Source organism: Hypanus sabinus, unplaced genomic scaffold (genome assembly GCF_030144855.1).
Source record: "Hypanus sabinus isolate sHypSab1 unplaced genomic scaffold, sHypSab1.hap1 scaffold_176, whole genome shotgun sequence".
Lineage (NCBI taxonomy): Eukaryota > Metazoa > Chordata > Chondrichthyes > Myliobatiformes > Dasyatidae > Hypanus > Hypanus sabinus.
The window spans coordinates 26,145-44,329 of record NW_026779845.1 but is presented as its reverse complement, the minus strand read 5'-3'; the positions used below and the strand labels follow the sequence as shown (position 1 = coordinate 44,329).

Genomic DNA, 18,185 nt, shown 5'->3' with positions numbered 1-18,185 from the left:
AGGAGGGGGCAGCGTCCCTATAAAGAAGGTGGGGGGAGAGGGTGGAAAACCAATCAGAGGAAAAATCGTATTCTTGAACATCGAAATCTCCAACTTCCAGTAATTCCCTCTCTCTCCCTTCCCCCATCCCACCTTCACTCTGTGTCCTCTTCTAGCTGCCTATCTCCTCTCATGACTCTGCCTTCTTCTACTACCCATAGTGCTTTCCCCTTAGATTCCTTCTTCACCTCTCCTGCCTATCCCCTCCCCGCTTCCCATCTCCCACCCTTTGTTCTTTCCTCTGATTGGTTTCCCAACATCCCCCCACCTTCTTTATAGGGCCCCTGCCCCCTCCCTCTTTAGTCCTGACCCAAAATGTTGACTGCTCCTTTCAATGGATCATGCCCGACCTGCTGAGTTCATCCAGCTTTTTTGTATGTCTTGATATGACCACAGCATCTGCAGTGTATTTTGTGTTTAGAAAAAAAATAGATGCATAACTGGTGTAGGCAGGTAGGAAAAAATTGAGGTACTTATGGAGTCGAGAAAATGCAAGATAAGATTGAGGAAAGAAACCAGGAAGTCTATAGGGTGGCATAAGTTTGTCCTAACAGACAAGGTGAGGGATTAAATGTTTTAAATGCAAAAGGATTTCAGGATACACAATTGATTGTCTGGATTATCAGAATGCCAATGTACGCATGGAGCCGAAACAGATAGAGGAGTTCTTAAGTGGATTTTTTCTTCTGTGTTCACTCGTGAAAATAATCTATATAAGTGAAGCCATGGATGTTATACAAATTACGGATGAGTAAGTGTTTTGGGCAAGTTGGGCAACTTCAAGTGTATAAATCCCCAGTGACTGAAAAGTTCAGTCCTTGGACCCCGATGTAAGCGGATGCAGAAATTGCAAGAATGTAACCATTGTGTTAAAATTATGCTCAAAGACAGGAGAGCTACCAGAGGATTGGAGGATAGCTAATTTAGATCAACTATTTAAAAAAGGATCCAAAATTAAACCAGGAAATTATAGGCCAATGCACTTGAAATCAGTCATGTGAAGACATTGGATATAGGAGTATTTAAATAAACAGGACTGATTAGGGACATCCAACATGACTTTGTGTGTTCTAGACAATCTATTGAGTTTTTCAAAGAGGTTACAAGGAATGTTACCAGGAAAGTTGATGAAGACAAGGCTCTAGATATTGTCTACATGGACTTTAGCAAGGCATTTGACAAGGTCCCGCGTAGGGTTTTGACCAATAAATTTCATTCTCTTGGCATTCAAGTTGGGTTAGTAAATGGGAGTAGACATTAGCATAGAGGAGGAAGGCAGATAGTGGTAGCAGATGGTTGCCTCTCTGACTGGAGACCCGTGACTGGTGGAATTCCAGAGGGATCGGTGCTGATATCCGTTGTTGTTTGTCATCTTTCTCAATGATCTCGATGATAATTAGATTATCCGGATCAGCAAATTGGCGGATGACACCAAGGTTCGAGGTGTATTTGACAGCAAGGAAGACTTGCAGCAGGATCTGCATCAGGTGTAAAAATGTCTGACAATGGCAGATGGAGTTTAATGCAGGCTTGTGAGCTGTTACACTTCAGCAGGATCAACCAGGATGGGTCTTTCACAATGAAGGGTTCGGCACTGAGGGGTGCGGTAGGACAAAGGCATCCGGGAATACGGGTCCACAATTCATTGAAAGTGGCAGCTCACCTAGATAAGGTAGAAAAGAAATCTTTGGCACATTGGCCTTCATAAATTAAAGGATTCAGTACAGAGCTGTTCCTGTAATAAGATGGTTATGAAGCCTACTTGGTTGCAAAGAAAGAAAAAAGGAGAGATCCACACGGAAATCCGGACAGAAAGGTTGTTTGTTTTCCTCTTTAGGGTTGCTACATTGACCCCACTCCCGCCTCCTCCCACTCTCAGACCCGTCCTGAGCCGGTGAGAGTTAGTGTGACCCAGACTGCGGCAGTCCCGCTCTACCCCGGCTCACCTGGCCCTGTCCATCTGTAATGAGTGACCACTCCCGCCTCCTCCCGCTGTCAAACCCGTCCTGAGCCGGTGAGAGTTAGTGTGACCCAGACTGCGGCAGTCCCGCTCTACCCCGGCTCACCTGGCCCTGTCCATCTGTAATGAGTGACCACTCCCGCCTCCTCCCGCTGTCAAACCCGTCCTGAGCCGGTGAGAGTTAGTGTGACCCAGACTGCGGCAGTCCTGCTCTACCCCGGCTCACCCGGTCCTTTCCTTCTGTAATGAGCGACGGACACATCACAGCCGAGTGGCCTCGGGAGCAGCAGCTCAGACTCAACTCTTCGTACAGGGTGAGGACACACAGTGCAGGACCATTGTCGATCACCCGGGATGTCAGAATGTGATTTCCCGGGACCACACTGAGCACTGTCCGGTTAAACATCAGAGGTAAGTGTTGTCTGTGATTCTGCACAATTATTCAGCGTTTACAGCGAGACTCGGCTTTGGTCGGGATCGGGAGTGAATTTAGTGGGAGAAGGGAGTCCTGACATGTTCATGTTAACGGGACAATCATTGTCCAAATGGATTAAGAGAAACGACGTCTTTGCCGTCATCCAGAAATACTCTCCCGGGGTGACTTCTACTGAGTGCGAGCAGAAAGCATCTTTCACCCCTGTAGTGAGATGTGAAATATCCCACGGGACAGTGACCCGTCACCGATCTCTCTCAAACAAGAGAAATCAGCAGGTGCTGGAAATTTGTGAAACACACACAAGATGTTGGAGGAACTCTACAGGCCAGGCAGTGTCTATGGAGAAAAGAACAGTCAACCTTCGAGACCCCAGCTAATGGATTTTACATCGCGTCATTGGTTCTATCACTCTTCCCTGTACCACAAAGAGTTAAACTTTCTTCACACTTGAATGACAGTGTTTTCACTGGAACACTGGAATTTAGAAGGATGAGAGGTGATCTGATTGAAACATAAGATTATTAAGGGATTGGACACACTGGAGGCAGGAAACATGTTCCTGATGTTGAGGGAGTCCAGAACCAGAGGCCACAGTTTAAGAATAAGAGGTAGGCCATTTAGAACAGAGTTGAGGATAAACTTTTTCACCCAGAGAGTTGTGGATCTATGGAATGCTCTGCTTCAGAAAACAGTGGAGGCCAATTCTCTGGATGCTTTCAAGAAAGAGTTAGATAGAGCTTTTAAAGACATCGGAGTCAAGGGATATGGGGAGAAAGCAGGAACGTGGTACTGATTGTGGATGATCAGCCATGATCACAGTGAATGGTGGTGCTGGCTCGAAGGGCCAAATGGCCTACTCCTGCACCTACTGTCTATTGTCTATAAAACTGCACCGTCTGGCACCGACGAACATTCCACTCTCAAAATCACTGAGATCACATTTCATCTCCATGGTGATGTTTGTTGGAGACAGGAACAGGATCGAGAGGAACAGGATAGAGAGAGAGATCCGTTGGTAACGCTGTGGGTCTAGTTAATGTTTATCACCAGGAGCTGACTGAACATTAACCAGGGTGTGTTCATTACTTACTGAACCCGTAACACAGCCTCACTGGGACAGGGTGGTAACAGAACCTGAAGCCGCAGTACAAGGTAAGGAGCTGTGTATATTGATATATAAAAATCATGAAGGCAGTTAGCCACTTAAATGAAACTGAGAACTTATTCGATTGTTCAACAATTGAACTGTAGCGAATCGCATTTAAGTGAATTAATAATTCCCTTCATCTAGTTGAATGCATCGACGTCCTGTGCATGTCCCGCGGGAAACCGGGGCAGTTGGAGGTGTTATCGGAAACGCCGCACTTTCAACCCAGCTCCGAATCATCAGCAAAGGCTCAGGAGGTGCGAGCTTCCCGCATCTCGGAACTGACCCCGGGCTACTGCTTGCAACAGCAGGAAGCCGATCCGTCCACACTCAGGGATTTACTGATCCCAGACTGGGGGAACTGAGGATTCGCTTTGCTTATTCCATTGCAGGTGGGATCGGCACTATCTGTCTACCCTTTATGACATTTCGGTAGGTAACTGCTGGGAGAGGGCAAAATTATGAGAACTACTCACACTGCAGTTTATAGCGGGGTTGGGGTAGAAGTGTGGAGGGGTGTAAAGATGTGATGGTTCCATTAAATTGTCGGTTGGTGAGACCTGTTGTGGGTCACCACCTGCAGTGTTGTTTCCCTTCTATCAGAAGTGTGTGGGTAGGTGGGAGATCAAAAGAAGGTTTGACAGAGAGACACATACAAAATGCTGGTGGAATGCAGCAGGCCAGGCAGCATCTGTAGTGAGAAGCATTGTGGATGTTTCGGGACGAGACCCTTCGTCAGGACTAACTGAAAGGAAAGATAGTAAGAGATTTGAAAGTAGGATGGGGAGGGGAAAATGCGAAATGATAGGAGAAGACCAGAGCAGGTGGGGTGAGCTGAGAGCCAGAAAGCTGATTGGCAGAAGGGATACAGAGCTAGAGAAGGGAAAGGATGATGGGATGGGAGGCCAAGGGAGAAAGAAAGGGGAGCACCAGTGGGAGATGGAGAACAGGGGGAGGGGGATGGAGAGGGTGGGGGGGAGAGAGAGAGAAATTAAAACAAAATATATCAGATTGAACTGAAAGCAGGCACCGCCAGTTGAAGGCAATTGAGATTCACAGTAAATTCAGCACGTGAATTTTATTAAATCTCCCATCAGTATCCTTTGGCTGACAAAACACATCTAGTAAATTTTATGCTAAAGGGATTTTCATCAATCAGTAAAGGGAAACAGCTCAGCTATTTGTAAAGTATGAGTGATAGCGAGGAAACACACTGACAGGAGGAAAGTAACAGACACATTAATCATAATTTTATCTGATCGATCAGGTTACTTATTCCTAGTAAGTGAACACTAATTTCAATGTGAAATATATTCTTATCTTGCTGTACTCGTGAGGGTGTGGTTATCTCCAGTTTGTAATCCTGACACAGTTGCTGCCTTGCCCATTATTGTAATGGCCCCATTGTGGACAAATATTGAAGTTTGCTTTATCAAAGGGCTGACTCTGAGATCAGTGGAGCTCCAGACATTTGGGGCACAGTTAAATCTGGTGAAAAGGAATGGTCGGTGTTCAAAAGAAAATATTATTCCAAAATCACAACTTTTCACCAGAGTTGACAGCGCCCGTCCTGCTGCTGAGCTTTTCCTATAAGCTCACGGGGATCTTTGTCCTTGCCCATCGCTGTGGTTTATAGTCTGAAAATACATTGCTCCCCAAATATACAATAAATTAATGCCCAGAGAAAATCTGCAGAAGCCTGAAATTCAAGCAACAAACACAAAATGCTGGAGTAACTCAGAAGGCCAAACTGTACAGAAAAGAGTACAGAGGATGCTTCAGCAAGACCGGACAAAAAAAGAGATGATAGGTCAGAGATAGAAGGAGGGGGAGGGGAGTGGAGGCAGAGGTGGAAAATGATAGGTGAAACTGGAAGGGGGAGGGATGAAGTAAAGTGCTGGGAAATTGATTGGTGAGAGATGCAGGGCTGGAGAAGTGGGAATCTGATAGGAGAGGACAGAAGGCCATGGAAAAGGAAAAGTGGGGAGAAGCACCCAACGGAGGCGATGGACAGGTAAGGAGATAAGGCCAGAGAGGGAAAGTGGGATGGGGAATGGTGAAGGGGGGGGGGGGGGGGCCGTTATTACCTGAAGTTTGAGAAATCGATATTCATGCTATCAGGTCAGAGGCTTCCCAGACGGAATATAAGGTGTTTTTTTCTCCAGTCTGAGTGTTTCCTCATCATGGCAACTGAGGAGGCCATATATTGACATGTCAGAATGTGCATGGGAAGTGGCATTACAATGACTGGCCACAGGGAGATAACGTTTTTTCTGGTGGACGAAGTGTAAGTGTTCTGGAAAGCAGTGCTGCCAAAAGGTCTCTGCCCAAAATGTCGACTGTTTTCTGTAGATGCCTCCTGGCCCTGGCCCGCTGAGTTCCTCCAGCATTCTGAGCGTGTTGCAATGAATCGGTGTGATGACACCGACTGAACGGAGCCGAGATGCGGGTCGCGGTTGCTCCCTGGCGCAGATCGAGTTGTGGACAGATACTGGATGTAATCTGTGTCACCGTGCACTGAGGCACAATAGGAAGCCTGGACCGAACAGCCCAGTAGAATCATCTGCTTGAATCAGCTTTTGTGTCATATACTTAATGTGCTGTGGATCAGGGTGTGGAATTACATGCTGAATGATGTGAAGCCCAGGTTTAAATGTCTGTTAACAACTGAATCCTGCTCACGGTGTGTTCACTTACTGTTTGCACCCACTAAGTTCAGGGACTCGGACTCGCTGGAACAGAAAGAGAAGCTCAGCACCAAGTACACACAGAGACCGTACTGGGTGGGGAACGTTGTGGTGTTTCAATACGTCCCTCGTCAGGAGAGGATTTCCATGTTTATCCTGTTCGATATCGTCTTTAAAACTGTGTGGCATTACGGACATGGATGCTCTTTTTTTGTGTGCATGTATTTAAGGGAAACAGACATGCATCTTGCAGTGATACTTAAAATAAAACTTACTGAATTTCAGTGGGTGTTGATACAAATATCAAAGTCTGCTGTCCGTGGGCAGTTTAGTATTTACCTCCTGTACCTAACAAAGTAGCCACTGAGTGTATGTTCGTGTTTTTGGACAAGGCATCAAAGTTTACAGGGAGAAGGCCAGGAACTGGGATTGAGACGGAGATAAAAAAAAGGATCAGCTATGAATGAACAGTGGAGCAGACTCAATGGGCCAGACGGCCTAATTATGATCCTATGTCTTAAGATCTTATGGTCTTCTGCAGCCATAGCCTGTTCACTTCCAAGTTCAAAATGTTACGTGATTAGTGATGCTTTTTCTGCACACTACTGTTGCAGCCAGTGATTATTATAGTCTTCAATCAGTCTGGCCATTCTCCTCTGGACTCGCTCATTAACACGGCGTTTTCCCGTACAGAACTACCAATCATTGGATGTTTCTTGTTTGTATTTCGCACCATTGCCTGTAAATCGAGACAGTTGTGGGTGACAATCCCCGAGATATCTACACTACACCGTATGGAATCAACAATCATTCCACAGTCAAAGTCACCGAGACCACATTTCTTCCCCAATCTGATGTTTGTTTTGAGCAACAGCTGGACCTCTTGACCATTTCTGCATGTTTTTATTAACATGACTGAGCTGGTGTCACATGATTTGTTGATAATGAGCTGGTGTACAGGTGCACTTTGTAAAATTGCCACTGAGTTTATTTCTGATTTAGAGAACCCACTCACCCCCAACTCTGTGTTATCATGAATGAGATCTGGATCTATTTATTGATTCCCCTGTTTCCCACTACTGGATGGCACAACTGCAAACAAAAAATTGGCGTAATGACAAGGGTGGGTTAACAGAAACATAGAAAATCTACAGCAAAATACAAGCCCTTCAGCCCACAAAGTTGTGCCGAACATGAACCTACCTTAGCAATTACTAGGCTTACCCATAACCCTCTATTTTTAAAGATCCATGTACCTGTCCAAAAGTCTCCTAAAAGACCATATCACATCCCCCTCCACCACCATTGCCGGCTGCCCATTCTACACACTCATCACTCTCTGTGTGTAAATAAATAAATAAATAAATAAATCGTTAACAAAATGATAATTTATGCCTGACATCTCCTCTGTACATACTGCTTAAACTTGTGTCCTTTTGTGGCAACCATTTTAGCCCTTGGAAAAAACCTCTGACTATCCACACGGTCAATGACTATCATCATCTTGTACACCTCTATCAGGTCACCTCCCATCCTCCATCGCTCAAAGGAGAAAAGGCCGAGTTCACTCAATCTCTTTTCACAAGACATGCTCCCCTATCCGGGTAAAATCCTTGTAAATCTCCTCTGCACCCTTTCTATGTCCTCCATGCAAAATATGACCCATCAACAACCACTCTTTGCCTTCTGTGGGCAAGCCAGTTCAGGATCGACAAAGCAATGTCCCCTTGGATCGGATGCCTCCTTTCTTTCTCAATAACCCTTGCATGGCGTACCTTATCAAATGCCTTGCTGAAATCAATATACACTAAATCTATTGCTCTCCCTTCATCAATTTGTTTTGTCATTTAATCTCAAGTTAACATAAAATCCTGGAACCTATGCATACTAAACACAAAGAACAAACACATTTGAACATGGAACAGTGTCCCTCTGTCACCGGGTTACCAAACCAGCAGAAATGGAATGATACGTTGGAGTCTGGTGGTACTGTAACTAAAAGTGTTTATTAGAAAACTAAGTAATATACAAATATACAAAACAGGTCAGCAATCAAATATACAGAATTTTGGAAATAGGAATCAAAAACAAGCTCTATCAAAGTCAAGGGGTAAAGAAATAGTCTTAAGTTGATGCATTGTTCAGTTCTGTTCAGTTTAAGTCGAGGTAGTTGCTGTTGTGATGTTGGGGAGAGAGAGAGAGAGAGAGCAAGCGAGAGATGAGCAGCTGCAGAAAGCAGCTTTCTGTTGTTCTGTTGCACTGCTGTGGTCATTGATTATGACACATCCATTTTCGGCTAGACTGTTCTTCAGTGGAGAGCCTGTCACCCAGGCGAAGGTGGACACACACACACAAGCCCCCACCGGTCTGCTTTCTCCCACTGTGAGCCTCTGATTAATTCCCTCGAATCGATCCTCCGAACCCCCTCCTGCCAGTGGGTGGACAATACTCCTTGGTGTCCTGTGGTGTGTCTGCCTGTGTCTCAGCAGACTCACTTTTTTATCTCCCCCGCTGGGGTACCAGCCATCCATCAACTGACCATGTCCATCAAACTGGGCCATTCCTTGCTGTCTCAGCAAGAATGTTAACGAGCAAAGAGGAGTGTCCTTGTAGCAAAGGTAAATAATCAGTGAAGAAGCCATAACACTAAACTCTGTGTGTGTCTCTCTGTCATCTGTGTAGGATGCCTCTCCTCCCCTCTGTTCATTTCTCTCTCTCGTTAGCAGCATAGTTCATGGGGGGGTCTATTCTGGACCCCATCTCCATCTGGTTTTCTCATCACACCATAACACCTCTAACAGACAGGATATTGAGGCTGAAAAGAGCACCATAACTGTTTTATTGGCGACACGCAGGGATCATGGAAATGGTAATGTGTAGCACATAGAAACTGAATTCACCTTGTTGGCCAGAAAGAATGACTATCTTCAAATCAGTGAATTCAAATGAATCAATGACAGTGGAAGCGGTCTTTGTTCTTGCCGTGTGCTTGGGGGATGGAGGCTGCCATTTTATGAAGGCACTCGATTCTCCATTTTGTGAGCTTGACATGCTGGACCTGATTAGTGTTTTAAAGAAGAAACAAAGACTTCAGGTAATTTGCTGGACTGGAGGTCATTTCCAAATTAGGAGTTGTTTGTGAGGTGTTCTTTGGTTGGCTATAACAGGCAGACTTGTGAATGCCTGAGGTGATTCAACTCATTGCTGACTGAGAACAAAGAGCCATGTGTCAGCAACTGTCCCTTGATGGGGAGAGGACAATAGATGGATGCTGCTTTGGACCAGAGCCAATGACCAGGTGTTCAAGGCCAGACACATGACCTGTGGCCAATGACATGGGAATGCGACATTTGAATTGATAAGCAATGGATATAAAAGTGGATGCTTTGTGTTTGCCGGTGGCGGTAACTTCGAAGAATAACTATCGCAGACACAAGCGAGAAAAAGCCTGCGTGAACACGTGGGGAGTGAATCGGAACCACGAGGAACAAGGAGCGCCTGGCCAGTGTAAATTCCTCCGCCCGGATAATGCCTTTGCTATTCTTTGACTGTCCAGGAGAGTCAGGGACACTTAGCAGTTGTGCGCACAAGGTATTTAATGTATGAATTCACGTATTTGTTAGTTTGAACAATAAGGGTAATTGTCAGTAAATACCGATCTCTCTGTGCCTCACTCAGAATCGTTGGGAGAGGTAGAAGCGGTATCTCTCTCTCTCCTCTCCTTTCCAACAACCTCGTTAGGGGAATTGTACTGTCAAGCGATCAGGCTCAAGTGCTTTACAATTCAGGATTAACGTTGATCACTGAAGACGTAGAAGATGTGCTGTAGATCTGTTGTTTCAGTAGACAAGTTGGAGTAGATCCCTGTCACTGTTCAGACAGGAGCTGATATGCTTCAACACCACCCTCTCAAAACACTTCAACTGTGGATGTAAGTGCCACTGGGCGATAGTCATTGAGGAATTTAACCACACTCTTCTCGGGTACCGGTATGGTTTGAGCTTCAGTTCAGAGATACAAGGAGTTAGTCACCGCTGGGTTGCAGGAGGAGAGTAACTTGGTGACTGTCGGCAGAAGGAAGCGAAATGAGCAGCCAGTGCAGACAAGGCCCGTGGACGTGCCCCCAATAATACTTAGAGTATACACCGAGCGAGAGGGACGACCTATCAGCTGGAAGCATAAACTCTATTGTCTCTGGCTCGGAAGAGAACAGAAGTGAAGAGGTCTACAGTGGGTATAAAAGATTCCATAGTCGGAGGAACAGAGAGGAGATTCTGGATGTATGTTATCTCCCAGGTTACAGGGTCAGGGATGTCTCAGATCTGGTCCATGGCATTCTATAAGGAGTGGGTGAGCAGCCACATGCCTTGGTGTATGACATGGGCAGGAAAAATGAAGGGGTTCCTGGGAGATAATACAGGAAGCTAGATAGAAAGCTGAGAAACAGGACCTACAGCTAGGTTTTCTCTGAATCGCCTGCTGTGCCACGTGCTAGCAAGAATAGAATGATGGTGGCTGAGGAACTGGTGCAGGAGGCAGAGGTTCAAATATATGGACGATTGGGATCTCGTCTGGGCAATGTATGACCTATACAAAAGGTATAAGTTACACCAAAATCCCAGGGGAACCAATATCCTTGCGGGCAGGTTTTCCAGAACGACTCGGGACGGCTAATTTTGCGGAGGGATAGGAACTGGAGTTATAATGCTGAGAATGGGGTCGTTAGTTCACAAACAGAGGCAGTGTACAGTGCTAGAAAGGCGAAGCTGACGATAGGGCAAAACTGCAGTCGATGGAATGAGTTGCAACGTAAAAGGCAGACAAAATGGGAAATGGAGAGTACAGGACTGACAGTGTTACAGTTGGAGGCAAGCAGTATATGGAATAAGGTAGACGAACACAGCAAAGTTACAGATTGGCATGCATGACATTATGGGTGTCACTGAATCGTGGCTGAAAGAATATTACGGCTGGGAGTTTAACATCCAAAGATACACACTGTATCAAAAGGACAGGCAGGTCGGCAGAAAATGAAGTCAAATCATTAGAAAGAAATGACATAGGGTAGGAAGGTCTTGAATCATTGTGGGTAGAGCTAGGAAACTGCAAGGGTACAAAGACCCTGATGGGGATAATATACAGACACCCACACAGTAGTAATGACATGGTCTGAAAAATACAATGGGAGATAGAAAATGTATGTTAAAAGGACAACATTACAATAGTCATGGGATAATTTAACATGGTGAAATTGGGTTGTTATGGTGTTTCAATACCCCACTTGTCACGATAGTATTTCTAGAGTTTCCACTGGTTCAATCTTGTCCAGAAAATTGCCTGGATTTACGGATGCGTGTTTTTTTTATTCCGTGTAATTTTGTGAGCAAAGTCGGTGTATATCTGGCAGTGATATTTAAAATAAAAAATCCTGCAGTAAATCTCACTGGCAGTTGTTAAAATTATGGATGTCTACACTCAGTGGGCAATTCTTATCTACTTCCAGTTAAGCACTTTACCATTTCATCTGATTTTATCCTTTTCCATAGTTATGTTGAAGCTAAGGGAATTGTGGTCACTCTTACCAAAATGCTCCCCCACCAAGAGGTCTGTCACCTGACCAGGTTCATTACCCAGAACTAGATCCAGTATAGCCTCTCCTCTGGTCAGCCGGTCCACGTACTGTGTCAGGAATCCTTCTTGAACACACCTAACAAATTCAGCCCCATCTATCCCCCTTGCACTCAAGAGGTGCCAGTCAATATGAGGGAAGTTGAAATCACCCTTAACTACTACCCGGTATTTTTTGTGCCATTCTAAAATCTTCCTACTTATCTGCTCCTCGGTGTCCCAAGGGCTATTTGGGGGCCTGTAGAATACTCCCTGCACAGTGACTGATCCCTTCCTATTTCTGTCTTCCACCCAGAATGACTCAGTGGACACTCCCTCTGCAGCGTCCTCCCTTTCTATAGCCGTGAAACTATCCCTGACCAGCAATGCAACTCACCCCACCCCCACCTTTTCTACATCCCATCCTATTCCTTTTAAAACACATGAACCCCGGGACCTGCATCATCCAATCCTGCCCTTCCTCCAACCAAATTTCAGTAACGGTCACAACATCGTAGTTCCACGTACTAATCAATGCTCAAAGTTCATCCTCCTTGTTCCTAATACTCCTAGCATTGAAATAGACACATTTCAACCCCTTTAACTGGCTACAATTATGTTTCGTCCCCTGCCTTTCCTTTCTCATCAACTCAGAGCTCTGAGCATCATGCCCTTGTCCTTCTACTTTAATCCCTGCACTCACATTCCGATTCCCACCCCACTGCCAAACTAGTTTAAACCCTCCCCAACAGCTCTGTCAAATCTGCCCACTAGGATATTGGTCCCCGTGGGATTCAAGTGCAACCTGTCCTTTTTGTGCAGGTCACACCCGCCCCAAAAGAGGTCCCAATGATCCAGAAATCTGATTCCCTGCTCCCTGCTCCATTCCCTCAGCCACGCATTTATCCTCCACCTCATTCTATTCCTATTCTCACTGTCACATGGCACGGGCAGTAATCCTGAGATTACTACCTTTGAGGTCCTGCTTTTCAACTTACTTCCTAACTCCCTGGAGTCTTCTTTCAGGACCTCTTCCCTTTTCCTACCTATGTCATTGGTATCAATATGTACCATGACCTCTGGCTGTTCTCCCGCCCACCGCAGTATATCTTGGACGTGATCAGAAATATCCCAGACCCTGGCATCTGGGAGGCAAACTACCATTGGAGTTCCTTTCCTGCGTCCAAATAAGTGCCTGTCTGACCCCATGACTCTAGAGTCCCCTATCGCTACTGCCTTCCTCTTCCTTTCCCTACCCTTCTGAGCCACAGGGCCAGACTCTGTGCCAGGGGCACAGCCACTGTCTCTTCCCCCAGGTAAGCTGTCCCCCCACCCCCCCCCAACAGTACTGAAACAGGAGTACTTATTGTCAAGGGGGACAACCACAGGGGTACTCTCTAGCACCTGACTCTTCCCTTTCCCTCTCCTGACTGTGACCCATTTCTCTGGCCCCTGTGGCCCCGGAGTGACCACCTGTCTGTAACTCCTCTCTATCACTTCCTCACTCTCCCTGACCAGATGAACGTCATCAAGCTGCATCTCCAGTTCCCTAATATAGTCCCTTGGGAGTTGCATCTTGATGCGCCGGGTGCAGATGTGGCTGTCCGGGACACCGGGAGACTCCAGGACCTCCCACAACTGACACCGACCACAGAAAACTGGCCTCACACACATACTACTTCCTTTTGCAATGAACAACTGCCTCACCTCGTCCTGTTACCACTGAGGCCCGTTGAGCCAAAGCACTTTCACTCTGTTGCCTCTATCTCCGCTGCCCACTGGATATTGCTGCCTTATTTTTAAACTGTTGAATAATTCCGGTATTTTGTTTATTTATTTTATATACGCTTTCATCAGCTTGCTCTTTTGAATGTATGGCGGGCTACATTGTGTTTAACAGCGTCATGTAACTCTGATAACAGCCATCAGAATATTCAAAGAAATCTGGACCGGAGATTAGGCAAAAATTATGTTCTTAACATCCCACTGGAGAAACTATAGTGCTTCAGGACAAAATGTTGCAAAGTTATGGGTGATTTTGCATTGTTCAGGGTGTCAGAGGGTTTCTATATAGCCCCAAAGCGTATATTGCCAGACGATGTTAAACTGAAAGGAGATGGTGGGAATCAGGTGAGACTGAGAAAACTGTATAACTCAGTGATCAGAGGAATAGATGTCCCATTGGTCAGCAGAAATGTTTCACCCCACACTGCTGTAACTGTTGTCCATTACTCACCACAGCGCCACCAGTGGTAGGAGGACCAAGGCAGTGGCCACTGTCTGCTCAACCTGGCTTGCCATTCTGTTGACACATCACCCCCGGTCCAGGACACAAGACTGGTTCCTAGAAGGGAATTGTCTGCAATATAGTGAGTAGATACCCTGGAAAATCCTCGCTTAGTGTACAATCCATGGAGAGTGCAGAAATGGGCATTGTGTGACTGTGGGTCGATGGCCGCAAGTAGATCAGGCCATGTCAAGTGTTCGGTGGATAGGCCCAAGATGTTTGGAAGAGTGCGACTCAGTTAAAAAAACAAATAGCATTCTCATTTACACCTCAAATAATGTCTGAGCATCCTGTTAATTTTGTTTGTTAGAAAGCGGCAGAATCTGACCAGAACTGTCCTCAAAATGGATAACGGAGCGAGCAGTGGAGGAGTTCCAGTGACGTCAACATCGGGAAAGGACACGGGTATGCTAGCGGATTATTTTCATTTGTAATTATTGTCTTGACTCCGTGTTTGGGTTTAATTTAATATCCATAATACACGAAGTATTTGTGAAGGGACTGGGTTGAGAGAGATGACAGAGAAGGGGTATCAACGGAAGTTACACTCACCCCCCTCCCCTTCATAAACATTGACTTCTCTAACTTCCGTTAATGCCCCTCCTTCCGTTCGTAAACATTGACTTCTCTATCTTCCGTTATTGCCTCTTCTCCCCGTCATACCCCATCCCTTATTTATTCATTCATTCATTTATTTATTTATTTATTATTTTCCCTTTTTTTTCTCTCTCCCACTTTTTTTCTCCCTCTGTCCCTCTCACTATAACTCCATGCCTGCTCTCCAACCTCTGGAATCCTGTCCCCCTTTCTTTCTCTCAAGGCTTCCCGTCCCATCATCCTATCATTTCGGATCTTCTCTCTTCCCCCACTTTCAAATTTCTTACTATCTCTTCTTTCAGTTAGTCCTGACGAAGGGTCTCGCCCGGAAATGTCAACTGTACTTCTTCCTATAGATGCTGCCTGGCCTGTTGCGTTCACCAGCATTTTTGTGTGTGTTGCTTGAATTTCCAGCATCTGCAGATTTCCTTGTGTTTGCAGATATATTTCGGACTGTGTTTGGTGACCTGCCACACCACCTTTAGGTTCCAGAGAGAAAGCTGCTGCCCAATATGGGGGTGAGTAATTTCTTTAATTTTCCCCATTGTCCGTCACAGGTCTGAACTCAGTGAACACCGAGCTCCTGGCGAGCTGGGATGATTCCCAGCTGCTGCAGCTGACGGAATTCTACTGGGACAGGCTGGAGCAGGCGATGGAAGGAGGGGTGCACGGAGTGAGCCTGGCGTTAACGGCCGAGAATCAGTTCAGTGGAGAGGAACATCGGGTGAGTGGGAGGGAGAATGGGTTTGAATTTTCACACATCACAGGACTGATGGGTGCCGGAACTCTGATTCATCGGATATTATATTAGATAAAAGAACAATTGGAAAATAAATACTGTACATACAATTACAAAACGAAATGTGACTCTGAACCAGTGATAGGAAGAGATGAAAATACGCGGCAGACTGGTGGGTATCCCCTCAATATTCAGAGTGAGTTGAGTTGTGTGAGTTTGAAGTATTAAATTAAAGTTTCGTTTTGGGAAGAACGTGCAGCGTGATGGCAGGATGACAGTGAGAACTGGGACATCATCTGTGGGTGCCACAGGAGCTCCAGTGTGTTCTGTTCTGAGTGGAGATGATAGTGTTTCAATCTGTAACTGCGAACAGTGTGGATCGGGGAGTACGGCCATGTTGTAATGTGTAATCACTGAATAAACCTCCAATGGAAAAGGCAAATGAAAGGCATCAGGTGTCAGCCGGTAATCCGCTGTCATGTTGGACACTGGCGGACTGAGGAGATGAATCACATCATATTTTCTGAAACTTCTCTGCAACTCACTCTGTTACTAAAGCCCTCCTGTTTTCTTTCTTCGTCTGTGATCATTATTTTCTGATTTCTGTTTTACACCGTCAAATCCGGTGAGGAATTATTTATGGGTTTGGAGCCACGTCAATGAAGTGGTCACAGACCAGCCAGGATCTCATTGACTGGTGGACCAGGTTCACGGTGAATGTCCCTCCATGTGCTCTGCACTCAGAATGTCCAGTCCATGTCCAGACAGGATCAGCACCCGTCCGGGTGACTGCTCAGTGTGATCCCGTTACAGAGCACATCATTTACTTCTCATTCTCTGTGTGAATCTGTCAGTCCCCAATATGTTCACTGTTACTCTTCACAGAAAATCTCTGATCTCGCTGATAAGGGAGAGTGGGCGGACAGTTCTAAACTCCTCCTGAGCCTGGTGATGGAGAAAGGCTCCCGCGCCCGGAGGGTGATGTGGGAAACCTTTGTCAAAATGCGGATTGATGTTCCAAAGTTGGACAAAATACTGAAAGAAATACAGGAACATGGTGAGAGAGTATCAGAGATTAATTTAATTTTGGATTCAAATATTACATACTTAAAATTTGAGGAATTGAAACTTGTAAAATTATTTTAAATCTGAACAGGTTGTGTTCTGGTCCATCGACCCGTACCGGAGATTCCCAGGGAGCTGAAAGGTAAGTGAAGAAACCGCTGTTTCCACCGAAGGTTGATGTTGTGTAGGGCCATGTCGTTGTTGAGCCAGGAGGATTTGATCAGGTAAATGTTCCACCGTGTCACAGCACAGTGAGACACAGGGAAAAATGTTTGCTGGAGGGAGTGTTTTCACAGGACATTATGAGGAAGCACGCAGAGAGTTGGAGGCTTTGCTGAAAGGGATCACTCCTCTCTGGGTCCTGCAAAGACAGGTCCCCCTTTCGGGGTCAGAATGGAGAAGAGGGCAATCTGAGGAGTGAAACTATGGGAAATTTCTCACTCCAAAAAATGAAATATTATCCCTACAACCACCCAACCCAACACCCTCTTCCTAAATCACATTTCTAAACTCCCTCAGATACTACAGGTTATCATTTTTTAGAATCCGGAGTCCATTGAAGTTCTCATCACAGAATAAGCATGACAACGTCCATTTAATGAGAAAAGCAGGTAACACCCCAACTAGTCTGTTTAATCCCAGAGCAGCATATGAACCCCATTCTCTCCACATTTGCAACCCCTTGGTGCAAACAATGCTAAAATTATCCAGCTCAATTTCCCACTCAATAATCCTGGAATTCCACCAGGAAACAATGATAGTGAGGGGGAGATCAGAGACAAAATCCTCTGCTGAAATTCATGTGGGCCTGTGTTGTGTGGATACTGTGGAAGGGTAAGAGATGGGAATTAGGACAGAGAAACCGAGGGTTGTGGGATTGCAGTAAAAAGGTGGAAAGGTCTGAAAATATCTATAAATAATATTCCAATTAATTAAATTGTGACCGTCTGGATAGGAAATTCACTACATCCGTTAGCACATTGTGTCACCGAAAATGCGACTGGAATCTCTTTGCCTCAAGAGATTGTGAGGCTTCATCATCGCGGACTGAGTTGGACCACTCAGCTGCACATTCAACAGAGGAGAGGGCGAAGGAAAGACAGATATCGTAAAGATTGTTAATCTTACAGTAGCCCATGCTTTAACTGATTACTCGAAGCCCTTGAACAGAAATATACGGCCACAATGTTCATTCAGCCTGTCTCATTTCCAAGGACAAATTCCAAGAACGTTAATTTTCAAATGGTAACAGAGAATGTTTTCAAGCTGTTCACGCCTCTGTTGTCTGTTATTGCTTTCACCACTGACAGGGTCCTGACACACTGTGAGATCCCAGACACACCTGGCAGTGTCCTGGCACACAGTGAGACCCCACACAACCCTGACAGTGTTCTGACACATGCTGAGCCTCCACACATGGCTGACAGAATACTGATACACTGTGAGACACCACACACTCCTGACAGAGTCCTGAAAACTGTGAGACACCACACACACTGGGCAGGGTCCTGACACACTGTGAGATGTCACTGAGACCTGACACTCTGTGAGACCCAACACACCGCTGACAGTGTCTTGGCACATGGTGAGACCCCACACACACTGGGCAGGGTCCTGAGAT

General features: G+C 45.7%; 1 protein-coding gene across 1 annotated transcript in view; it reads left to right on the top strand.

Moving 5' to 3' along the window:
• Positions 1-18,185, top strand: part of LOC132387344 (NACHT, LRR and PYD domains-containing protein 12-like) — a 43,607-nt gene that overhangs the window by 13,980 nt on the left and 11,442 nt on the right. The window contains exons 4-7 of the mRNA XM_059959692.1: positions 14,474-14,568; positions 15,318-15,484; positions 16,385-16,556; positions 16,656-16,706. Coding sequence (XP_059815675.1) covers positions 14,474-14,568; positions 15,318-15,484; positions 16,385-16,556; positions 16,656-16,706 — 485 coding nt within the window. The remainder of the gene's footprint in view (positions 1-14,473; positions 14,569-15,317; positions 15,485-16,384; positions 16,557-16,655; positions 16,707-18,185) is intronic.